This window comes from Trichosurus vulpecula, chromosome 8 (assembly GCF_011100635.1).
Source record: "Trichosurus vulpecula isolate mTriVul1 chromosome 8, mTriVul1.pri, whole genome shotgun sequence".
Taxonomy (NCBI): Eukaryota; Metazoa; Chordata; class Mammalia; order Diprotodontia; family Phalangeridae; genus Trichosurus; species Trichosurus vulpecula.
This window is the reverse complement of record NC_050580.1, coordinates 209,464,865-209,490,967: the sequence shown is the minus strand read 5'-3', so window position 1 is coordinate 209,490,967 and position 26,103 is coordinate 209,464,865. Positions and strand designations below refer to the sequence as shown.

At 36.3% G+C, this 26,103-nt stretch overlaps 2 protein-coding genes and 1 non-coding gene across 5 annotated transcripts in view; 2 read left to right on the top strand and 1 right to left on the bottom strand.

Moving 5' to 3' along the window:
• PRPF39 (pre-mRNA processing factor 39) overlaps window positions 1–16,954 on the top strand; it is a 51,490-nt gene extending 34,536 nt beyond the window's left edge. For all 3 annotated transcript variants that reach the window (XM_036736199.1, XM_036736200.1, XM_036736201.1), the window contains exons 6-14: window positions 275–440; window positions 967–1,074; window positions 1,598–1,762; window positions 2,077–2,203; window positions 2,335–2,603; window positions 3,920–4,104; window positions 10,990–11,064; window positions 11,575–11,695; window positions 12,462–16,954. In XM_036736199.1, coding sequence (XP_036592094.1) covers window positions 275–440; window positions 967–1,074; window positions 1,598–1,762; window positions 2,077–2,203; window positions 2,335–2,603; window positions 3,920–4,104; window positions 10,990–11,064; window positions 11,575–11,695; window positions 12,462–12,518 — 1,273 coding nt within the window. In that variant the 3' untranslated portion in view covers window positions 12,519–16,954. The remainder of the gene's footprint in view (window positions 1–274; window positions 441–966; window positions 1,075–1,597; window positions 1,763–2,076; window positions 2,204–2,334; window positions 2,604–3,919; window positions 4,105–10,989; window positions 11,065–11,574; window positions 11,696–12,461) is intronic.
• LOC118830407 lies at window positions 2,661–2,746 on the top strand. Its single transcript, XR_005009049.1, has one exon. It is a non-coding gene; the product is annotated as a small nucleolar RNA SNORD127 (small nucleolar RNA).
• On the bottom strand, window positions 13,716–25,861 carry FKBP3 (FKBP prolyl isomerase 3). The gene is made up of 7 exons (XM_036736202.1): window positions 25,676–25,861; window positions 23,355–23,456; window positions 21,722–21,829; window positions 17,340–17,475; window positions 16,042–16,109; window positions 14,601–14,698; window positions 13,716–14,007 (listed from the first exon to the last, which is right to left on the bottom strand). Exons 1-7 carry the CDS (start codon window positions 25,838–25,840, stop codon window positions 13,953–13,955), a joined length of 732 nt encoding a protein of 243 aa, XP_036592097.1. The 5' UTR covers window positions 25,841–25,861; the 3' UTR covers window positions 13,716–13,952.
• Between the last annotated feature and the right edge of the window lie 242 nt (window positions 25,862–26,103).

The window sequence follows — 26,103 nt, the reverse complement described above, 5'->3', positions numbered from 1 at the left end:
TTGCCCAAGGTCACACAGCTAGTACGTGTCAAGTGTCTGAGCCGGAATTTGAACTCAGGTCCTCCTGACTCCAGGGCCGGTGCACTACTCACTGTACCACCTAGCTGCCCCTCTTTTTTTTTTTTAAAGTAACTTCCTCTGATACATTGAAGTTTTATCAGACTTCTCTTTTTTAAAATTTTGAAAACTAAAAATTCAATGCACATTTTCTCTAAAAGATGTGCTGTGTCTTTGAAATGTTTAATATATATATATATATTACTGTATCTTCTAGGTTTAAAGAACATGTGCAAAATAACTTGCCTAGAGATCTTTTAACTAGTGAGCAGTTTATTCAGCTACGAAGAGAACTTGCTTCTGTAAATGGACACAGTGGCGATGATGGCCCCCCTGGTGATGACTTACCTTCTGGAATTGAAGATATAACTGACCCAGCAAAGGTAATTAAAAAGTTGAAGTTCTTCCCTTAGTATATGATAAATCCTATTTGTAGATTCTTCAGTACAGATATAATGTATTGAATTATAAACTGTCTTTTTACCAATAAGTTCTAATTTTAAAAGTAAAATGATTAAAATAACAAGTCTTTCACTTCTCTTAGAGGCAAATAGTGACTATTTCCTCAGCTGCAACTTTTAGGTTTAAGTGTAATTTATGTAATCTGTTTCAAGGAACAAGTATTTTGTATTAATTTAGCATAGAAGATAAATTTTACCTTTTAAAGATAACCAGCAAAAGAAATTTCTTGATAATAATATACTATCTAGAAACATCAAGAAATTCAATAATGTAGTGTTTTCTGAAAATCCCATAAGGGGTGAATTTTAACATTGACACTGCCTCTGATAGAACAAATAATGCTGTTAACTTTATAATTCTGAGATCAAAGTAAGCTGGTATAAATTGAAATCTGTTGGTATGCTGCTATAATTTCTCTAACTCCCTTCCCCTTTTTTCTCTCCTAAGCTAATCACTGAAATAGAAAACATGAGACATAGAATCATTGAGATTCATCAAGAAATGTTTAATTACAATGAGCATGAGGTTAGCAAAAGGTGGACTTTTGAAGAAGGTGTAAGTGTTTTTTCTTTGAAATACATATGATGTATTGGAATTTGACTTATTTTATATTTTTATGTTTGTGCCTGTTTAGGAAATAAAGATGATATACCTACTTTCCTAATTGAAATATCTAGCCTGCGTAGAAATCTCATTAAAATAATTTATTTGAATTCTAGTAGGTTCCATGAGTCAATCAAGATTTTATCAGAGTTCTAGAGTATTGAATAAAGTTATATAAATTAGTACATGCTGATCTAGATCATAATTATTAGATGGTGCTGAAAAGCCAAGAGTTCATGAGTAGTTTTAAAAAAAATTATTCATTATGCCCAGCTGGATAGGTTAATATTTTAAATTATTACATTAGAATGTGTTAATGTGCCTCAGGTGTTCTACCAAGTATAGGGGATATAGATACAAAAACCCCCATAGAATGTTAGAGCAGGAAACACCTTTAGACAGTAGGCCAGTTATTTAATTTTTATTAAACAGCATTAGTATTTTTGCACTGCTATGGTTTTTTTTTAAATTTCAGATTAAAAGACCTTATTTCCACGTGAAACCATTGGAAAAGGCACAACTGAAAAATTGGAAAGAATACTTAGAATTTGAAATTGAAAATGGGACTCATGAACGTGTTGTGGTTCTCTTTGAAAGATGTGTCATATCATGTGCCCTCTATGAGGACTTTTGGATTAAAGTGAGTAAATTATATATTAATGAATTTTAATAGATTACAAATATTGATCTAGTGACTAACCTTTTTTGTACCTCTGTCGAATGTTGTTCATGTAACTATATCTGTTGCATTAGGAGATGGTCTGCTTGCAACCAGATTTGACTGCTGCATATGCCAACCTCGTTGCCTCTCTTCGTCCTTCCTTACAGAAACTAGTCTAGTGGTTCAATAAAGGTGCTGAATGGGTTTAAAAATAGAATTTTATTGTTCTGAAATGTATTTAATGGCCTACTCAATCATAAATTATTCAGTGTTTACTCTGTTTCTGTATGTAGTATGCCAAGTACATGGAAAACCATAGTATCGAAGGAGTGAGACATGTCTACAGCAGGGCTTGTACAATACATCTTCCAAAGAAACCCATGGTTCACATGCTATGGGCTGCTTTTGAAGAACAGCAGGGTAAGAATTTGCAACATCAGTTGAAATTTTATTTATAATTTAAAGTAAAAATTCCCAAGTCAAATCAAAAGAATGGGAAGGCTGTGGAGAAGGCTTTTTAAAAATATTGAGTATTTACTTGATACTTCTAGGTAATATTAATGAAGCAAGAAGCATTCTAAGAACATTTGAAGAATGTGTCCTAGGATTGGCCATGGTTCGTTTAAGAAGAGTAAGTTTAGAGCGAAGGCATGGAAACATGGAAGAAGCTGAACACTTGCTTCAGGATGCGGTTAAGAATGCCAAATCAAATAATGAATCCTCATTTTATGCTATAAAACTAGCCCGACATCTTTTCAAGATACAGAAGAACCTTCCAAAATCAAGAAAAGTGCTCTTGGAAGCCATTGAGAGAGACAAAGTATGTGTTTCTATGTATTTCAGAATTTGAAATAGGCAAATAAGTACTTGACTATACTGGCAACAGTGATGACAGGTTTGGTCTGTATGTAATATATTTTATTACTACATGAAGACACCAGTCCCTCTAAGCTGATGTTGCCATTCTTGTTTTTAAACTATCAAACCAATATTACAGAGGGAGGGGAAGGCCTCATCTAATTGATTAGAGAGCTGATGTTAGAGTTGAGAAGGCCTGGACTTGACTTCTGCCTTAGTCATCCTCCTTCTGTGACCCTTGTTAAGTAACCTTTCAGTTCAGGGCTGTCAGCAGTTCTGTAGATTCCAATGTTCCAGGGCAGATGCCAATCTCTAGAAGGACAGAGGAAATTTATTTACCTGGAGTTTACTGTACCAGTAAAATTGGAGGTCTGATTAATATGTAAATACATATATATACATACATACATACATATTAGTATTATTTCAATTCCTGAGTGGAGGAATCAATTATGGATGAAAATGGAATTGTAGCTGGGGGGCAGAACATTAACTGTTTGCTCATGCTTAAGTAATTTGATAGCCAAAATACTAATTATTTATTTAAAAGCAAAAAAATAAAACCCAAACCTTTGAAAACACTTGTTTAAAAAAAATTCTAAATGTAGCAATAGCCATAGATTTCTGTATTTGGAATGTTACCTCTAATATACAGTATGACTGTATGCTGATGTTTATATTTTTCTACATACAACAATCTTTATTATACTATATAATTTTGAATATGTATCTAGAGAATGGGAACTTGTTTTGTTTTTCCTGCTTCTGTCTGGGCCCTTATCACTTCATGCTTGGATTGTTGCAGTAGTCATTGCTCTCTCTACCTGTAGAGAGTAGTCATTGCTCTGCCTGCTCTCTCTAATCCGTTCTCTGTACAACTGCCTTGGTCCCAAAACCATTACTCTTAACAGTTTCATCTACTATTTGGTAAACTGCCGTGGCTCCTTAATAATTGGCTCAATGAGAAAATAGAAATTTATTCTCTGGTATTTAAAGATTGATTTCGTGTTACTCACACATCACTTCCTCTATACACAGGTGTTTTCTGAGACCCCTATTTGTGACTGGTTTTTTACTGCATGACATTACTTTGTGTGTACTTAATTTTCTGTGTATGTAGGTGTTCTTGACCTCTCCTTACTCCCTGATTTTATATAGTACTCATATAATTTTGTTACAGTGTATATGTAACAATATTACTATTCTAATTATTATTGAATGTTTTTAAATTCTGTCATTCTGTCTATTTAAATTTTATTGATGTTGCTTTTTGAACAGGAGAACACAAAATTATACCTCAACTTACTTGAAATGGAATATAGTGGGGACCTCAAACAAAATGAAGACAATATCCTCACCTGTTTTGACAAGGCTATACATGGTTCATTGCCTATTAAAATGAGAATTACGTTTTCTCAGAGAAAAGTGGAGTTTCTAGAAGATTTTGGCTCTGATGTGAACAAGTAAGACATTAAATCTGCTCTTTGCTTGAAAGATAGCATCTATGTAGTTGTGAATATTTTTTCCTTCTAAATTATTAAAAAACCCTCCACACTAAAACCAAGGAATATATATCAATGGTAATTTTGTTTCTGATTTCTCTTTAAAACTTAGTGTACCGTTAATAATTCAAATGGATTGGATCCTTTTTACTAAGGGAAAGTGTACCACTTTTTTCCTTCATTACCCCTCTAGTCTTCCATTTACCCCTTGTACCTCTCTCAAAGTGATATTGGAAGTTGAAGATATTATCTATTTCTAAAGTTCTTAATCCTCAATTTCCTGAAAGTCAGTTCTCTTGCTGAAGTTTTTCAGAAATCATTTTGGTTTATAACCCAGAAAAAAGAGCCCCTGGTCATTACTTAATTATGTATGTGTTTATATTAATGAGGAAATAGGGGCAGGTGTAATATTCATGTGGCTCTATTAGGACTTTTAGGAGCTTTTTGAGAATTCTTTGGTAGTTCTCATCTTCCCTTGGGAATTGCAACTAAACTCAAATAATTAAATGCCTCTTCTGTCTGTCACTCTTAGGCCTGAGAAGAGGGGGGAAAAAAGCAATACAATATAGGGAACTGCTCCCAAGTTGGGTACATATACACATGATACAAAAGAGTTTTAATATATTTTGTCTTATATTGCTATTTAAGAACCAAAATGAAACATGTCCTAGATGGGTTAGGGAAAGCAACATGAGCTTGGCCAATCTTGTTGAATTTTGAAGGTGCTTGGGGGAAAAGGAAGGAAAGTAAGGAATCAATTTGGTTAAATTTATGGTCATTAAGGAAACATGCCTAGTTAGAGCAAAGGGCTTGTTTGGCTAATCAGTGGGAGATTCAATTGGTTAGGTGTAGTGGCCACATTGACATATTGTGAGGTCTTAAAAATCAGATTTAAGAGGTTCGAAGACATTGCGGAGTCATTGGAAGTTTCTACCAGAAAGAATGACAGCTTACTCTTGTAGCCACCTAAAAGGAAATGTTGTGAGGAGAGACTGTAGTTTATGATTTTTAGGCCCTCCTGGTAATAGAATAATTAGCAACTAGAACTTGGACTGAAGTTGGGATAGTGGGAATGGAGAAGAACAGATATTTTCATGGAAGAACATACAGCAGTTAAGTTACTTTTCTCTCTTAACATGAAATCTTAAAAGTAGCACAGTGCTGTGGATGGAGTTTCTGTGGATTCAAGAGCTCTGGATCTAATAATCATTGTATAACCCTGAAGCAAGTTAAATTACTTAGCTCTTAGTGCCCCTTCTGAATTGTAGAACATTTATAGATTTTCATTGGTAGATGGAATTATCTTGCCAAGAATTACCTATACCAGTGAAATCCCAAGTTCTGGCCCCCCAGAAAACTCATTGCCATAAAAAATATGTTTGTGTTATGGTTTGGAGTTAGTAATAGAAGACCAAAGAATAAAAAGTGTCTACAAAACAGATCAGAAGGAATTTCAGAAGAGGACACACGCAATCTTGGTATGATCATGTTATGTTTAATACATACTTTTGAAAGAAAAACATCTGTAGCAGATATTCATAGCTTTATATATAATCTTTTGTTTCTGTTCTTTGTACATAAAAATGTTCATTATATTGCCTGATGTTTGTGAAGCTCATAGAAAAAATTAGGGAAAAAATATTTAGAGTAAAATCTAAGTTTTATTATGTAACTATTCTTTGCTTCAAAATTTGTATTTTAAAGGAGTACTTTAAGTGTGCATTAGCATATATAAGATTTTCTGATAAAGCTTGATTTTAAAAATTTTTTAATAAGGTTTTTATTTAAACTTAGCTTATCATTGCTTTAAAATTGATGATCTCATCCTTTTACTTAAATAGAAACCATAACGGTAAGAGGTCTGGTTTCCCTTACAAAATCTTCAACTTGCCCATGAAATTTTAGATTAATGTCTTTCATTTTAATTTTTCTTTTTTGTTTCCTTGGCACCTAGCACCGGCTCAGTAAATGTTTATTGGTTGATGTTTTATACCTCCTCATGTTCTTGTTGGTGAACATTGTGAGAATTCAGTTCAGTGGTCCATTGCCCATGTGGTTGGGGTTCACATTCCCACCATACATTGTCATCCTAGAGAGAAATTCAAGACCTAGTAGTACAGGATGTCCCAGAAGTCTTAGTGCTGTTTTAAGCTTAAATATCGCATAAAAACTTGAACACTAAAACTTTTGGAACATCTAGTATATAGTCCAATCCTTATTTTACAGATAAGCATATAGGCCCAGAGAGGTTTAAGTTATTATCAAGATTTCTTAGCACAATAAATTAACAATAAGTTAGCACAGGTAGGATTCTAACCCAAGTTGTTTGAGTAAAATCAAGAGTTCTTTTTCCATGATGTCTTTTGTAATTCTTTCCCATATTTTCCTGTAAATCATATGAAGAGAGATATACCTAACATGCCATGGGCCGGTCCTCAGGCCCTATGATATTGGCCTTATGATATTACAATACTGTATACAGTGTGTTAGTATTTTTTTTATTGTATAACCCTCCCATTTAAAGTTACATAGCTTGGTGATATCTTTCTATTTTACTGTTTCTTGTCCTCGGTTCATTGTTAATATATATCATGCAGCCAATTTACACCCACCTGGTGTCTTTCCATTGTCCTTTTAGTGCCCTATTCTCTATAGAAGTGATATATCTTGATTTGCAACCATATAGTATCCTAGAAGAATAGTGTTGTTCAATCCAGCATGTTTTCGTCCATTCTAGGCCCAAATCATTTTCCATATGTGAGTCCCATCATCCATATCATACCCCTTAACTATGGGTATATCTCAAGGGTCTGTCTCGGGCTCTCTTTATATTCTCTCTGGGTGACCTCATTCATTCCAAAGGGTTTGTCATCTCTCTGCAGGAGACTCTCACATCTATTTATCTAACCCATGTCAGTCTTTTAAATTCCATCCTCATGTCACCAGCCACCTATAGGAAATCTTAAACTGGAGGGTTTATAAACATAGCAAGCAAAATATCTTCCTATCTTTCCCCACACAAATTACCCATTTCAAGGATACCACCATCCTTCTGATCTAATTCCTCAATCTCAGCCTGTATATATCCATTAAGTTAGCAGCTATTACTGTCTGCTTCTGCTTGCATCCTCGTCACTTTTTATTTCCAGACTCTTCCCTATCCACATGGCCTCCATCCTAGTTAAGGACCTCCACTGTCTGTTTCCATATCTTTGCATTGGCTGATATGCACGAAATGCACGTCTTTCTCATATCTGCCTCTTAAAATGCCTTGTGATTTCAGAACCCTGTTAACATCATCTTCTATGTAAAGCCTGTCCTGATTCCCGTGGCTCAGCTTAGTGCCCTTGCTCCATCCAAGCACCTCAATAAATATTTTGTATATGCTATTATGAATGTATTTTCTCCTCTGATAGAATGATAGCTCCTTGAGGATAGGGGTTTTAATTTTTTTTCTGTATGCTTAGTACCCAGCATAAGAGCTAATAAATACATAGATGCTTAAGAAATGCATGTTTTACTATGTCAGTATGTTAACGCTATTAGCCAGCTCTTTAGCACTGTAAGTTACAGGATGTTCCTGACCTGCAGTAGTATGAAGGGAGTTCCCTGTACCAGTGAACTCAAAGCTACAGTCCCTAATTCTTACTGCTTAAATGTCCTATAAATTTAATGTGATGCCAGCATTGGTTATGCACCAATATTAGTTGTGAATCAAGACCTAAAGAAAATCTACAAAAAAACTTGAGAAGACCCATAGATTATCTCAACATACCATTCTTTATACTTTATGACTTGAGTAGAAAAGTGGAAGAAATACATGGAAAAAAAATAGTTCAGAAAGGATGAGAAAGGCTAAAATAATTTGTAGGCACTGGAAATGGTGAGTACCAACTAGCACTGTAAAAACCAAAATAGAATATATTTTAATGCAGAAAATAAACTTGTTATTGATGTGGGAGTATCCCTGAGTTGACTCTGTATTTGGAAACCAACTCATTAGACTTAGTTGAAAAAACTAAAGAAAATGAGTGAGATGATGTACAATTGAAACAATTTAATCTTAACTATTTAAACTAGTGATAGACTATTGAAAATAGGAAGAGGACACAACTGATATTGATTATTATACTTTGATCCACTTATGAGGACTTAAAGGAATACATAAGGTGGTTAAGGAGGCACACATTCCAAAGGCATGGAAAAAAATCATACCACTGAAGAAGGCATTTAAGAGAATAATAATGGCTATTGACTTCTCTCCTATTTATACAAAATCTTCCTGAGGCTTTTTACATGAATTAAGGAGAATATAAGACTGCACATAATCACTATAGTCGTTTGTCAATTCAAAAAAAAAACCAACAACATCATTTACTTTGGAAGGCTTTTTTACAGCAAAGTTCTCCCACAGATATGTTGACATCATTAACACTTCCTGAAAGATCTGACAGAAACAACCCTGTTCAATAACCTCCTGGTCATAAACATCAAGAGACATAAGATGTAGGCTTGCCAGACTTGCTGTGCACTGTAGTGGAGGTGATGAGGCCCAGAGTCCAAGTTGAAAAGGGATTCTCTGTGGATGGTGAGATTGTCCAGGTGTTCTGGCTTGCAGTGGATATTGTGCTGATTGCATCAAGACCCAGAACCCTGAAGAGTGTCCTCTGACCATCCACACAGCAGAGATCAAGTGGATGAAGAATATCTATTGCCCAGACTCCAACAAGCATTTGTTTGTACAACCTATGGAGCTCACCCACCACTATATGTCTGGGACAGAGAGTTCAGATGCACAGAATTGATTGTAAGGAGGAGGAGAGCAGGCTGCTATAATGTTCTATTGCCTTTGGAAAATCACAAAGTTCTTTTCATAAACCCAAGGTTCCCATGAAGGACTCTACCACTGCTGGCATATGGCAGCAAGACACAGAATACAACATTCACCAAAGAACAAAAAATGAATATCGATCACACAAAGGGTATGAGTAGACTGCAATTTAGTCAGAACTTAGAAGAACTCTGAAGAAGAGGAGTAGGAGATAGCCTCAGGGAACTGAATGACAGAAAGAGAAGATGGGCTGTTCATGTGGTGAAGGAATGACAGGTGGATAGTCAGAGTGCTTCACAGGTGCCCTCAGGATGTCAGGAGAAAGTGAGGGAGAATTCTGTATACAGCACACTGAGTGCTCCCTGCCATGAACTTGAAGGAGAATATGAATAGCAGTTGCACATGACAGGCCAGGCATTGATGAGCTGCAGTCTGCATTGTTGGAGGAAATTTCAATTATTCTGATCACAGATCCTGATGAGTAAGAAAAAAACAAAAGTATATTTTTACTAATTTTGGCTTGACCTGAAGATAGGGAATAACTTTAAAAAAAAAAACATTCACATTATAAATGAAATCAAAAGACAAAAGGAACTTGCCACTGAATGTAAGAGTGATTCAGAGATTTTCATGGAGGCAAATAGCCTCTCACAAAGGTAAATGGGTTTTTTTCCCCTGAGTCCACAGGCAACAGGAAACATCATTTCAGTGGGAAATTGCAACTTAGGGGCCAAAATCCATTATAGATGAAGATGAAGAGAAAATTTATCAAGATGCCATTAAGAGAGACAAGTTGTTATATGTGGATGAAGATCTCGGCTGAGTAAGGACTTGGATAATCTTTCAGTCTACTGGTAGCTGATGTTTATAAATAGTTTAAAGATTCTCATTCGCAGGGTTTTTCATTTTCTGGACTATTTTGTACTAGCCCCACCCTCACATTGTACAGTTGAAGAAATTGAGACCCATAGTGCCCAGTTGAAGCTTACATGGGTAATGAGCAGAAGAGAACCTCATAAATGCTTTTCATGTTACGTGTTGTTTTGGCCAAATTCATTATCCGACGTGGTTCCTGTCCATCTTTTCTGTAATTCACTAGTCTGATCCTCAGAAAACCAAGATATGGAACCGAGGGCATAACTCAAAGCCTCTCCAGCATGGGTAAAACCTGCCAGTTTTTGCTTTGCTAGAAAAAATCTCAAGAACTGGAATCACAGGCATCAGAGTGGATATCTTTATTTGGGTACCTTTTCTGAATCTCAATACCCCACAATTCCTCCGTGCTGTGTTGTATAATTATTTTAGGTAAATGCATGTCAGCCCCTTGAGGAAATGAAAGTTATACACATGATAATCTAGCTTGTATTTCTGCAGAAATAGTATAGTTTTTAAAAACTATGTGACTTGGATAAAATTTTTTCCTTATCGTTTACAACTTGCATCATTACATAAAAAAATATTTTGTGACTACTTATGATTTTGGAGTTTTTGAGGCACAAATATTGATAAAAGTAGCTTTAATCATGAAAATTAAGGATGTAAGGTAGCAATTCTCGTTATTAAATGGTTCCCATTTATAGGCTTTTAAATAAAGCCAGAAATCTTTTTACAAATGACCTAGATTATAATGGAAACTGTAAGATTAGTCTGGGCATTCTATTTTGTTTATCCTATGCTAACAAATTCTGTTACGTTTTGTTTTTGAAAAAATACTTTCAGAGAAAATATAAAGTTTGGTAACGTTTACTTAAAATTGAATCCATAAACGTTTAAAGAGAGACTTGATGTCAGTGAGTTAAAACATTCAAGTTGGAAACTTCTTGGTTTTCATTTCACATTATAAGTTTTCTAACTACAAAATAAATTTCCATTGTTGTTAGAAAGCACAAAGACCTTTTACTTTAAAAATAGCAAACATAGATTTTTCTCAAAAAATAATAATTTACATTATTTTGTAGTTTAAAATATGGGGAAAAAAAACCAGTGCATTCTTTTTCCTATTTTTTCCTATTTAGGCTTCTGGATGCTTATGATGAACATCAAATACTTTTAAAAGAACAAGACTCTTTAAAAAGGAAAGCTGAAAATGGGTATGTAGTATTTGTAGGATCAAGATGGCTCTTGAAGAAATACTTCCAGTTAACATTTCTAAAGGTTATTTTTAACCATAAACCACTGGATTTGGAGTCAAGAGCTAGGTTCAAATGCTGCCTTTGATGTTTTATTACTATTGTGACCTTGTACAAGTCAGCTCTCAGGGCCTGTTTTTTTATTGGTTGAATTGAGAGGGTTAAAAACCCTTCTAACTCTAAATGTATGATCTTGTGAGCATGCAGATCATAAATTGGGAATGGCAAAGAAATTGTCCCAATATTCTCTTCTTGGTTCAGAAGTTATTTTCCCAAACATAAAGTTGTGTATAATCCAGAATCAGTACCAGTATTTATTGGTGAGAACAAGGACCTTATTGCTCCTTCATCATGCTGATTTAAACTAGCTGAAGAACATGGATATACTTTTTAAAAACAATGAATAAAGAATTTCATGGTCTTGGTGACCAGAATTTTGAAATACTAAGTAATTTGTATTTGTCTGAATAGGGCGGAAGAGCCAGATGAAAAAAAAGTACACACAGAAGATGCAACTTTAGCATCAACTCAAATGATTGATGGAGACATCCAAGCTAACCAAGCTGCATATAATTATAGTGCCTGGTATCAAGTAAGTATAAATAATTCAGATTTGGGGCTTTTTCTATATGTGATCTAATTTCTTTAGACATGGCAGTATGTCAGGGACTGTGCACTTATGTACACTCCTTTTAAATTGTAAACTTCCTGAGAAAGGGCATCCTTGGAATTTTTTTTTTAGGGTCTTCCACTAACAGGATATTAGTACAGTACAGATACTATAGTGCCTAGCACATTGTAGGTGCTTAATAAATGCTTGTTTTGAACTGTTTTTGTCAGTATGGGAACTTACTCTAACATCAGGGCTGCAGGTAGCCCACAGTATGATTTATGCAGCCGGCTTACAAGCACAGAAATTTACATAAATGCTTTAGTAAAGGAAGCTGAGCTACTGCAGAGCTCTCGTTAAAATGGCAAATCAAAATATATGGTCTATTGTTTCAATAAAAACCTAAGGTTGGACAGCCCTGCTCTAAATAAGTTGTGATTTGCATCACTGGTGGGCTTTTGAAATTTGCATCTTGACTGCGTCAGGTCCTTCTGCCCTGATGGCTTTTCTTAATATGTACTATTCATATGTCCTATTCTTGAGCATAAGCATAGGCCTTACATTTCTGGTTTTTAGAGCCACAGGTAATTTTTTTATGGTATTAACTGTTCTGATTACTCTTAGGAGTAGAAAAACTGTGGAGGAGTTAAAATTAGGCTCCTCTCTTTAGAAATTAATATTTGGTGAATAATAACCTGTTTCATGATAAAAGTAACCAAATAACTGCTAATTTGTTTTTTCTTTACAGTACAATTACCAGAATCCCTGGAATTATGGACAGTATTATCCTCCCCCTCCAACCTGATGGAAAAAAAATTTTAATTTCGTAATTGGTATTGTCTGGGGCAGGGGGAAACTTTTTTTAATGAGGGGTATAAGCAGAACATAATTTGATAATATTTGATAACTTGTCTTCCCTGTTCACATGTAATATGATTTACTTAGTAATTGGGACATTTCACTTAATAGCAAATAACAAATATTGTTTCCTACTTTTTATTGGAGAACTTTTTTTTATTTTTTGCATTAAGTGGTCTAGAATTGTCAACACATTTGAAACCAAGTTTTTAGTAGCCTTAAGGAGAAAAAAAACTGACTGAAAATCATGTCAGTATAGCAAGTAATTCTGAATATACACAAGGGCTGGTTATTAAAATGTCTTCACCTCATCTATAAAAATGATTTCAGACGTTCAACGTACAAAGGGTCGTGTCCGGGTCATGTTCCAATTGTCCTTGTTGTGACATTGCATCTACTTATAGAAATACAAAGTTCTCATCTTGAAATGGTTTTTCATAAATGTCAAAATATTTGCATCCCTTTAAAGGTGAAAATCATTAAAAATAGTGTTTTCAGATAGACTTTTGTATGCAGAACGTTCATGTCTAACTTGTGAGCAGATTTTTTTGATCAAACTGATCATTTTCATTTTCGTAATAAAACAAGGACTTCTATAATAATTGCTTATGGATTTTTTTAAAAAACACATTTTAGAAATTAAACTTGTGCCAATTAAAGCAGGCAACAAGCTGGGTAAAACACATTTTGATAGTCTTCATTAATCTTACTTTAAATGCCAAAAAATTCTGCTCCTTGCATAATCTTTGTTGTATACAGGTCCAGGGAGAGTTTGCCTTGGTCGTAATTCAAGAGGATTTAAAACGATATCCCCAACTTTTTAGCCGCCTGACTTCTACTGAGCACTCAACATCTTTCAATGTGTTTATTTACAACCAGCAAGGAAAAGTGTGCCCATATTTTTAATTAGGAAGAGATTAGAATTTAGGAAAAACACAGGGATCATTAATCCTTTTTACTAAAAACAGGCAAATTTCTTCAGAAACTTAGGTTTAAACACGCCTGCTGCTTTTAACAGGTGTTTTAAGTTACATCATGAACTATTAAGTTAGTAGTGAGGAAAGCACTTGCTAAAAATAATTAAAACATACACTGGAAGGAATCTTATGCATTCCATGCAGCCCCAAAAATTCAGTCATTCAAATAACACAGTTATTTGATGTATTTGTATTGAGGATATTTACAACATTTACAATACAATACATTTACAACTCAACCCCAAGCAGCCTCAACTGCCCCAACATGTTTAACTTGAGGGAGTTATTCTCAAAATGAATTATCTGTTTTCTCCACTCCCATAAGGTCAGTTGTTCTTCAAGTACAAGGCCACAGGTTTGTAGAAATAGCTCCTGAAATGTAGTTTGGTCACTAAAACATTTATTCAATCGATGTCCACTAATTCCACTTCAAAATAAAGTTTTGCATTGGGTGGAATTCTGTTTGGAAAGTCAAGGTAAATAAGTTACAATATCACAATAGTCCACAGCCAAAAAAAAAAATCATCTATATGATTCTACATAAATCAGAAGAGCTTCTGTACTGTTCTGAAAATGCTGAAGATTTTTTGGGACATATACCTAACATTTCAAACTTAAGACTTTATAGAGGTGTTAGGCAAGCTACCTTCAGAAAACCTCAGGAAGTTTTTCGACACAGAAAAAGAGGTCTCTGGAGTATCTTGAACCATAATTGCCTCTGTTCCTCTCCATGGTAGAATTGTTATTTCTCTGTGGTAGGTTCAGCACTGCATGCTGGTAATCCTAAACACTTTCTCCCATATTCCAGGGTAAGCTTAATAAGTCTTACCTGAAGTCTTTTTCACTTTTCTACTCCAAGTGAGTAAAAGGAGAAAAAGTACTTTAAGTTTTATGAGTAACATGAGTCAGTGCTCAAGAGGATGGGTGATATGGCATCACTACTTCTCTAGCTGGCTTCAAAAAGTAGCTTACTAGACAGATATCTATCAGAAGCTATGAATAAATGCACCAAGTAAGAGGCTGGATTTCTCTGTTTGAAAGGAAAAGGATACTTTGCATCAGGCTGTCCTTTCTTGCCATAAGCCCATTCAGGTTCAATCTCCAGGCGAGCCTTTTCTCCCTTACTCATTGTTAAGAGTGCTTCATCCCACTAAAAGTGAAAACAAAGAAAACATGACAAAACAGGAAATCTGAGCTTTAGAAAAAATCTTAGGTAGTACAGATAGAAATGATTTTTCTAAACAAGGGGAGTAGAGATGTGTTCTAAGTGGTTACTATTTCTTGTGAGAACCATTAAGCCTCTTTTTTTCCCCAGAAGTCTACTTTTATCAAGGGCTTATTTTTTATAACAGACTTTTTTTCTTGTCATAACACTTGTTTAATTACATTACCCTTCTTTTATAGAAATAAAACGTTTTTTAAACATTAGGTCCACCTTGTTCCCCATTCTGGTCCTTGAAGCTATGAGGGGAGAAAATAAGTTATAATATGCAAAAGCATATAAGGCACACAGAATCAATTCTCAATCTTAAGTGGAACTATGATATTACTATCTTAAACAGATAATCTCAAAATACTGCTATGCTTGGAGAAAGGGGAAAATCCATTTGTAAGCTAATGTAGAAGGAGGAAGGGCCTTAAAAGGCAGCAGAAATATAAGTTGGTGAGGCCCATTTGCAGAAAGCTATTTTAACTATACCTATGAACTTCAAGTTGTCTGGTTTACAAAATTCATCCTGGACTCTGGTGATCAATCAAGAAGCCTATTAAGCACTTACTATGTGTGTGTGTCAGACCCTGTGATAGGGACCTCAGTGCTGGGATTCCTAGTGCAGTTGATTTTGATGTGTAATTCTGTACTTAGGTTTCCTTACTACTAGTTAACATTCTGAATATTCACCATATCAAGACCTGACTGAATAGAACTTGAAAGTTATCTTATGCCTCACTCATACTTCAGTGAAAGTAACAAAAATTGAGACCTGTCCCTATTATGCATCAAAGTGGCAAAATATCACTTGATTCTTTTCTTGCTAGAAACACTACAGAGTTAGAGCAGTAAGGGAGGTCATTAAGTCCAACCTCCCTCAATTACAGATGAAGTCAAAATTCAAATCCCTGTCTTCCTGGCTGTAACTTGAGCACTCTCTACAACTGTGCTACCTACCAGGAAGCCACGTGAAATGTATGCTAAAAGAAAGTAGAGGCAGTTACTAGATTACAGGCCCAATAATATTTATAGGGAGTCACTTCTAAAATAAGCAAAATCCAAATTCATCACCTTAAATTTTATGTAATTCAAACTAATTTCAGAAACTCTGGTGTCGTACTGAATATAAATCCTAATTCTTTTTGGGCATCCAAGGAATTAAAGAGAAAAGAACGATTCCAAATTTACATTGTTAAGTGCAAGGATGACATCTTACGTCTCTGATAGGACCTAGCACAATGCCTTCTATGGGACAGAAATGCAAGTATATGTCGATTACTTACTCCTCTGATAACTTTACCCACTCCAACTTTAAAACTTAGAGGCTTAGCATTCTTTTTCTTCTTTGCACCTGTAAAACAATTTTAAGATATGATCTATTTTTTGAGAACTTGATTTTTTTTATTTAAACAGACAGTAACCAGTTACATTCTTGCTGATGTCACAATGCAGGCTTTTTGGTAGTATAAACAAAGTAAAAGCCAGAAAATCAGATGACTCAGAATTCTGTATTATGTTTTAAATATTCAAGCTTACCACTGAGAAGCTTTGTTTGTTTCTGTTTGTTCTATTAGGCTTGAATGACACTTAGTCCAAGTATTTCAGGCCCTATAATGCTGCATCATACAAGGCTGGGGAATTAGGATTCTCCCATTTCTACTCAGATTTTGAATTTACCTATTGTTATCAGCCGTGTTGAAGGCACAGTGCTATCAACAGCCTGTAGTCAGCTAATGAAAAGGAGACTTGTTAATAAGACATCTTTTATTTATATAGTGCTTTATGGCTACAAAGCATTTTCATATAATTAATTTAATCCTCAGAACAGCCTGTACAAAAGTGCTGATGTTTTTATCCCCATTTTACAAATGAGGGAACAGACTCAAGAGGTCAGCTCTTGCATAGACTAGAATCTAGGTTTCTTGACTACAAGTTCAGTGTAGTTTGAAGTAAGCTGATGGTTCCCAACCTGTGGGCCAAGGTCCCTTTTTGGGGGGTTGGGGGGGAGAATTAATGCAGGAAGAGGAACAGCAAAATTATCACAGATCTGCATATGTATCATGTATTGTCATTTTGTAAAAACCTAAGTTCCAATAAAAATGCAGCATGGTTCATGTATGTATTACCATTTTTAAAATGTATATAGATGCTGTTATGATTACTAAGAGTCATTAAAAGTTTTTTAATTCATAGTAACTTTTGGTCATCATATATTTTCTCAATGAATGGGTACCAATACTACTAGATGTGGATGGGGTACAGTCCATGAAAATGTCTTGATGTGAAAAAAATCCACACACTTAAAAGGTTAAAAACCCACACATTTAAAAGTACTGCTGTACTTTGTACTGCATGTACTATAGTGTGTGTACACACACAGAGCACCTGGATTCTAGGTTAAATATAAACTAACTTTTTTATATATATGTATGTGTACACACACATATAGCACCTGGATTTCTAGGTTAAATATAAACTAACTTCTGAAAGTGGATAATAAAAAACGAACTCCCTGATATCTCCAGCTTATAAACACAAATGATTCAAAATGTATTTCAAGTGAACCAAATCCAGGACTTACTAGTTTGAATATTAGTATCAAAAACAGTTCCATCCTGTAACGTTCCTGTGTACCAGCAATGAACAACATCTCCTTTTTTGGGAAAGTTAGTTTTATCTCCCTTCTTAAGAATAGATTTTGTATATTTTGGTGGACCCTAAACAAAAGATAGAAACACACAGAAGTGGCAACAATTTAGTCCCTTTTTAGAGATTTCTGATATTTAAATATATCCCAAACAATTCTAAAAAAGCCAAAGAAATCAAAATGATTGCTAAATTATACTATCATTGATACCATATTCAGTAGAAATTGGACAGGACCACATTCATTTCATGTCATATCTAAAATCTGAATGTTAAAAAAATAGTACAAAACCACCAGTGTTCATAATACTTTGAATTTTACTCATTTATACTTTCCAATCACAAGTATACTACACTTCATACAAATGTAGACCTTTAAACAATAGCTTTGATCCTGAAAACATCCATAAATCACATTTATATAAATCAAACTTTTACAAATACATTCAGCTTACATCAAATAATCCCATAATGGGGCTGCTAGGTGGCACAGTGAGTAAAACACCAGCCAGGAGGGACCTGAGTTCAAATTTGGCCTCAAACACTTGATACACTTACTAGCTGTGTGACCTTGGGCAAGTCACTTAACCCCAATTGCCCTGCCTTTACTCCTGCAAAAAAAAAAAAATAATCCATTTTCTACATAGTTGCTAAAATGTTCTTTGTATTACATGAGTAACACAGTCTGACCACATCTCTCCCCTATATTCAAGCCCCCATGACTCCTTATTACTTCCTTCAGATTTCATATTAACTCCTCTATTTGGCTTTTAAAACCCTTCCCAACCTTACATCTTTATGCCTGGCACATAGCACTTAATAAGTGGTTGGTGACTGACAGTACAAATGACGTAGAAGCCTTAAGAACAACAAAAAAATATTCAAAACTTTTGGTGGTATACTTTTCAAAAGGGATTCTGCAATTCTGCAGGGATACTGTTAAAGGTACAGGGGAAACATAAATAAGTTTCAATATTCAAATGCTCTTATGAATAAACCTATTTGTATCACAGAAAAATACAAGATCTGGCAGCTTCTACATTAAGGGATAGAAGGGCTTGGAATATGAAATTCTGAAGGTCAAAGGAGCTAGGATTAAAACCAAGAATCACCTACCCAGCAAAACTGAGTATCATACTAAGGCAAAATACGGACTTTCAATAAAATAGAGGACTTTCAAGCTTTCTCAATGAAAAGACCAGAGCTGAATAGAAAATTTGATTTTCAAATACAAGAATCAAGAGAAGCACGAAATGGTAAACAAGAAAGAGAAATCATAAGGGACTTACTAAACCATTTTGTTTACATTCCTACATGGAAAGATGGTATTTGTAACTCATAAGACCTTTCTCAGTATTACGGTAGTTGAAGGGAATATGTATACATATACAAACACACACACACACACAGAGAGGGAGGGAGAGAGCGAGCGCGTGTGCACACAGGGTGAGTTGAATATGAGAGGATGATATCTAAAAAATAAAATTAAGGGGTGAAAGAGGAATATATTGAGAAAGGGAAAGACAGAATGGAGTAAATTATCTCAATAAAAGTGGCAAGAAAAAGCAGTTATGTTGGAATGGAAGAGGGGGAATGAGCGAATCTTGCTCTCATAGGATTTGACTTGAGGGAATAACATACACACTCAATTGGATATCTTACCTCACAGAAAAGCAGGGGCAAGGGGATAAGAAAGGGGGGACGATAGAAGGGAGGGCGGATGGGGGGAGGAGGCAATCAAAAGCAAACACTTTTGAAAAGGGACAGGGTCAAGGGAGAAAACTGAATAAAGAGGGGCACGATAGGATGGAGGGAAATATAGTTAGTCTTTCACAACATGAGTATTGTGGAAGTGTTTTGCATGTTGATACATGTGTGGCCTGTGTTGAATTGCTTGTCTTCTTAGGGAGAGTGGGTGGGGAGGGAAGAGGGGAAAGAATTTGGAACTCAAAGTTCTAAAAGCAGATGCTCAAAAAAAAAAAGTTGTTTTTGCCTGCAACTGGGAAATAAGATATACAGGCAATGGGGCACAGAAATATATCTTGCCCTACAGGAAAGTAAGGGGAAAGAGGATGGGGGGGGGAGGGGGAAGTGGGGTGACAGATGGGAGGGCTGACTGGGGAACGGGGTAATCAGAATATATGCCATATTGGATTGGGGGGAGGGTAGAGATGGGGAGAAATTTTGTAACTCAAAATCTTGTAGAAATCAATGTTGAAAATTAATTAAATTAAAAATATTAAATAATAAAATATGAAGAACCAGTAAAAAAAAAGACCGTCTTCTTGGGATACACATCAGTTGGGAAATGGCTGAACAAATTGTGACATATGAATGTAATGGAATACTTTTGTTCTATAAAAAATGATGAGCAGGTGGATTTCAGAAAAACCTGGGAAGACTGATATGAATGGAGCAGTAGCAGAACAATGTACACAGTAATAGCCACAATGTAAGATGACTAACTTTGATAGACTTATCTCTTCTCAGCAATGCAAGTATCTAATACAACTCCAAAAGACACATGATAGAAAAAGCTGTCCACATCCAGAGAAAGAACTATGGAAGTCTGAATGCTCATCGAAGCACACTATTTGCTCTTTTTTTCTTTTGTTTGTTTTGTGTATTCTTTCTTGTGGTTCCTCCCATTGGTGCTAAGACTTCTTTACAACATGACTAATGTGAAAATATGTGTAATATGAATGTCTATGTGGAGTCCATATCAGATTGGATGCCGTCTTAGGGAGGGGGAGAAAATGAAAAACTCAGAAGCTTATAGAAGTGAATGTTAAAAATGAAAAACAAAGAAATAAGAATCTCAAAAAATTTAATGTCAAAAAAAATTTTTCATATGTAATTTGGAAATATTTAATGAAACACATTTTAAAAAAAAGAAAGCTAGGTTGGAGCCAGGAGTTTTAGGGGGACTGTCAGGTTACAAGGGGATTTCGCATTTTATCAGAGGCAATAGGAAGCCACTGCACCCTTCAACAAAGGAAGGCCAACCTGTGCTCTGGGAATACCAATTTGGCAGATGTGTGAAGGATGGACAGGAGGAAAGAAGACCAATTAAGAAGTGACTGCAGGGTAGACATCACAAAGGCCTGAATTATTAGGGTGGTGGTGACACACACACACACACATACACACTACGTGTATATTATATATACACACACACATACATATGTGTATATATAAGATATATACATATATGCAAAGATGTTGCAGAAGTAAAATTAACAACACTTAGCAATTAATTAGATATAGGCAGTGAATTGCCTGATAGATGCACTAAGTTACAGATGTAAGACAGATATTTTTGGGCACAGCCTATATGGAAATTTGTTTTGCTTGGCTATGTTTGTTACAAAATTTTGGGGGGGGGGTTTTCCCCAATAGAGTGGGGAAGAAAAGAAATGCTTCACAATTGATAATTTTTTTTTAAAAGAGATAGAATGAAGAGTAAAAGATGACTCCAGGGTTGCAGGGTTACTCAGATTACAGTGGTGTCCTGGAAGTCATGAGGTAAGTTTCATGGGGAATATGAATTTTTGTTTAGTCATGTTGTGTTTGATATGCCTATGAGGCACCAAGGCGGAAACCATGAAACAGGAAATTTTTGGGATACAGAACTGGCACTCAGAAGTGCAATGAGCTCAATAAGCAAATTTGGCAGTCTCTTTGTAGACAAGGAGATAACTGAAACCAAAAGAATAAAAGAGATGACAAAAGGAAAAGAAAAGAGGACCTAGGACAGGACAAGCACTTCCATGCAAAAACGGGAAAACAAGGATGATAATCAAATTCAATCAATTCAAAGAACCAGGAGAGACCAAGGTCAAGAAAACCACACCCCCATCTAGGCATTCCCCCTCCCCCAATTGTATATTTAAACAGTGTCAAATACTTCAGAGGTCAAGAAAGCCAAGATTGAGAAAGGTCCATTGGTAACTTTGGAAAAAGCAGTTATAGTTGAATGGTGGCATCAAAAATCAAATGACAAGAGAATGAGATGTGAGATGGACAAAAGATACAATTTTTACTGGATGTCAACCTAGGTCTGAAAGGTCCAAGGAGGTCTAAATACCTCCTTGGTATTTATTTTAGTCTCAGAAGTTTAAGAGGTAAGTTCAGGCCTCCAAGCATAGGAAAAGGGAGTTCCCAAAGATGCCTGAAAGCTTAGAAACTTGGCTCAGGATTGGAAATAAAAGAGCAATCCAAGGTTAGCTCTCCGGATTCCAATAAGTAACAATATCATTAAAATTTACACATAAAAGCAAAATAAAGTTGCAAAATATTTCATGACACTCTACAGACCTCATCCAAAGTCCCTTCAGGCTTGACTTCTTTGGATTTCTCTTCATCAAGTTTCACGGTTTTCACCTGCTCAGTTACTTTGGCAACACTCTCCGTACCTTTGAAACGCTGTAATATAAATTCCTTACATGTTAACATATCAAAGACAAGCTCTTTTCACGAACACTACACCTGAGGAAATCTGACTACCCTGTGCCAAATGAAAAACTGTGACATGAATATACAGAATTTAACATGAAATAATTGGCCAAAGGAATATAAAACATAAAAAGAAATTATTCTGAACATTTTTACTCTATAAATCATGAACTAATTTTCCAAAATAACACTTGAAACAAGAACCAAAAAACAACCCTATGGATTTATCCCTGAATCAGTGGTACAAATGCAGGCAGACCCCATAGAGTGTTGCAAGAACCAGTTGTTTTTCAATAACACTGCCAATACATTTTAATCTATTTCATCTCATAACACTCCACTGTAACACTCTTTTTGTCAATTCATCTTTGGGTTGCTCCTATAGACCTTATATTATTGTACCCAAAATCACATTTTCATAAAACAAACTGATGACAAAAGACAGAGCAACAATCAATAAGCATTTATCAGTCACCGTGGTGGGCAGTAGTAGAAAGACTAAATTAAACAATTCCAACCCTCAAAGAATATATATTCTTGGGGGTGAGGACTGGGGTGGAGGTTGAAGGGAGTGAAGAAGATATGCCTATGCTACTCATCTGTTCACTTAAAGCTGCATTATTTTACAATGTACAATTAGAAGGGTACTTTCTGAGATGTTTGCTGCCACCAGAATCTAAATGTATATTAAACAGACTCATTAAAATGGAGGTCCTTAACCTGTTCTGTGTCATGGATCTCTACAGACCCCTTCTCAGAATATATTAACAAAACACGAAAGATTTACAAGGGAAACTAATTATATTAAAATACTTATTTTTAAAAAACAGACTCAAGGTTAAGAACTCTGGCATTAAAAGGAAAAGTCCTGATTTCACCAAGGCAATTTTGTTCAAAACCTCAGATTTCATGGTGAGGGAACTTTTGTCTACCAGTACAAATTTGCAACTGATCTATTATGTGATAAAAATAGCTTACATTTATATAATGGTTTAATGTTAAAGCATTACCCACCCCATCCTCACAGGCTCAAAGTGAAGACTCACATGGCTAGTACCAAAAGCAAGATTCTAATGTATATACTCTCACTCCAATCTAACTCCCTTTCAACAAGACTAAACTGCAGAAAGCTGCTGCTTCAGTAATATGATAATGATGTCTCATATAATATCTAGATTTTTCAAGATGCTTTCACACCCATTATCTCATTTTATGTTATTAGAGATCAAACTTACTAATAATAAAATCAAGATCTCATCAGGATGTAAATTATTTCTCTAGAATTGGCAGATCTTTCACTTATCTCTACATTTTAGAAAATCAGCAGGCAATACATATTTTTAACCAACACCAATATAGATTCCTGTACAATTTAGTAATTAGAGCTCTAATGTATCTGCACATATGCATATGGAAGCACATACTTACATTTATAATTCCAAAAGAACAAAATGTCAAAGATAATCATCTGAATATAGAGGATGGAGACACTTACCTTACTTTCAAAAAGGTGGTTGTAGGCTGTGACTAAATGATCCTTGTTTGCTGTCTTGGCCACATTTTTTATGTTTCCTAGTAATTTATGTTCTGCAAGAAACTATCAAGAGAAGAAAGTTACATATACCAATTTCCCCAAGCAAGGGATGCCTTTACAAAATACTCTCCCTCCACACCTCAGTCTCTTGGAATCTCTAGGTTCCTTCAAAGTAAAGAATTTGCTAAAAGAAGCCAATTCTTAATTTCCTTCAACATCCCAAATCACTTATAGTACTTAATATACCTATTTTCTATATTCTTATCTGTATACATTTTGTTTTCCCATCCCCCAAAAGAATGTAAGCTCAGTGACTGGCAGAATAGGCACTACAATAAACTTGTAGACCTGAAATGAAGTCTATAGAACAGGGATATTAAACTCTTTCTATTATGTTTACTCAAGGTGCTAGTTACACTGTAGGTTTCTTTTTAAAATTATTATTTTGGGGAGGCAATTAAGGTTAAATGACTTGCCAAGGGTCATACAACTAGTAAGTATCTGAGGCTGAATTTGATAGACTCCAGGATCAGTGCTCTATCCACTGTGCCAAACTAGCTACCCCACACTGTAATTTCTTTAAAATTATAGAGGCACTGTTAAAAGGTGAATTATAGTGCTATCAGCACTACTTGTTTTGAAAATGCTTGTTTTGGACAGTGCAAGAGTATACGCTAACTAAAAAACTGGCTGTAACTCCACTCACATTACACAGATATTACACTATCAAGAAAGTAAAAAAACCTAGAAAATATTAATACTACAATCTTAATTTACAAAGGTGAACAATTAATTTCTCTTTCATCATCTCACAACTTTGTGCCATACTAACCACCTCCTCATAGAGAGGTGAGGAACTCAAAGTACAGATTGGGACAGTTTTATTTTTGTATGTAGCCAATGTAGGAATCAGTTTTGCTTAGCTATACATATTTGTTAGATCAGCTTTTTTTTTTTCCCTTTATATCTGAACCAAGGGTGGGAAGCTGGAAAAAGTAGATCTTTGGCTAATTTGAAAAACACAGGATTTAATTAAGATAAATCATTTCCTCCTAGTATCCACTACTTTTCTCTTTTCTCTGTCTTAATCTAGGTATCTGGGATCTTCACCAGCTTTCATTCTACCTCTTTTTGTATCAAAAAAATGCTCCCTTGCTGTCTTTCAGTACAGCCATCTCCTTGATTAGGTCATTTTATAATCTACCATTCCAGTTTTTTTCACTTTTTCATTTCTACAAAAGGTTTACTCTTTCACCCTTCTTCTGCGCGTGGTACCTCAGTCTAAGTGAGGCTGATATGAGAGAATTTGGAACTGGCCTTTTCGGCGTATGGGGAAGTCTATGCGTAGGGACTCCTCAGAGTAAGACTTTTAAATGCATAAAATAAAATACGTAGGATGACAAAGGAATCCCACTATGCTAAAAGTTACCAAAACATTTAATAAAAAAAGCAAGCTCAGGTTAAGAATCGCTGTTTTATGCTGAGTATCAGAGGATAATGGAGGCTCACTGAGTTTGGAACTGGCTCAAACTTTGTGGGGTCACGCACCTCTCTGGCAGTCTGGTGAAGCCAACGGACCCCTCACAGAACAATGCTTTTACGTGCCCAAAACAAAAATACACAGGCCCCCAAAAAGAAACCCATTACGCTGAAATAGTTATTCACACTTTAAATACCACCTCGTTCGGGCACCCTGCTCTCTGCGGAGCGTCCGGGCACGACCGAGGCCGTGACACATTTGGATCGGCCTCGGGGGCCTTCGGAGCAGGCCTGGCCCCTAGCCACGGGAAAGAGAACGCCGACCCCATTCCCCGCTCAGCCCCGCTCGCGAATTAAGAGGTCAGGGACCGAGGTTTATCAGAATTTGAAGACAACAAAAAATGGGGAGGCGCTGAGAGGTCACGACCCAGGACCCAAGGCCACAGGCGGCGGGGAAGGACGGAAGCCTGGGTCCCACAATCCCCCTCCGGATCCGCTCTCCCGTCTCCCCCATCGGGCCGGCGCACTGGGTCTCGGCGGCCTCCCTTCCCATCTTCCCCAGCTCCCTCAAGGCCGAGGAGGCGGGACTTCTTCCCGGGGCTCGAGATTAAAATACGAGGTTCTGGTTCCGGTAAATGGAGAGGCGGCTCCCCCTCCCGCCCCCCGCTCCCTCCCCAACCCCACGAGGCTGAGTTCGCGCGGCGAGGAGCACGAGGCGGGAGATAGAATGTTTTCGGGGGGCGGGGGGAGATGGGTTGCCCCCTCAACCATCCAAGCCCGGCCTGTTCCCTGCCCTGAGGTACCGAATCCGAGCCGTTATCCTGCAGAAACTTGATGATGTCTTTCTTGGGGAGCGCCTCGCTGCGCAGCTGCTCCGCGGTCCAAGCTCGCTGTGGTCCGGCTGCCGCCATCTTCCCCCCACTTCTTCCACGCGACTGAGCCAGCCCGCCCGCCGCAGCCGAGCCCATTCCCTCCCTCCCATCCCCGAGAGAGGCGGGCCAAAGGTTCGGAACTTGCGAGTCATAGGCGGGGTTCCCGCGGGAGCCGTGAGCGGGATTGGACAGTTTTTGAGTGATGTGGGACTTCTCCTGCGAAGCCTCTCTTTTTTTTTTTTTTGTTTGGGGGGCGTGGCCAAAGCAACCTTCTTTCTAAATGAGCATTTGCTGAGGCCGGAAGGGCGCTGCATCCTGGTGCATGATAAAAGTCAGTTTTCAAAATTAGGCTGGAGCAT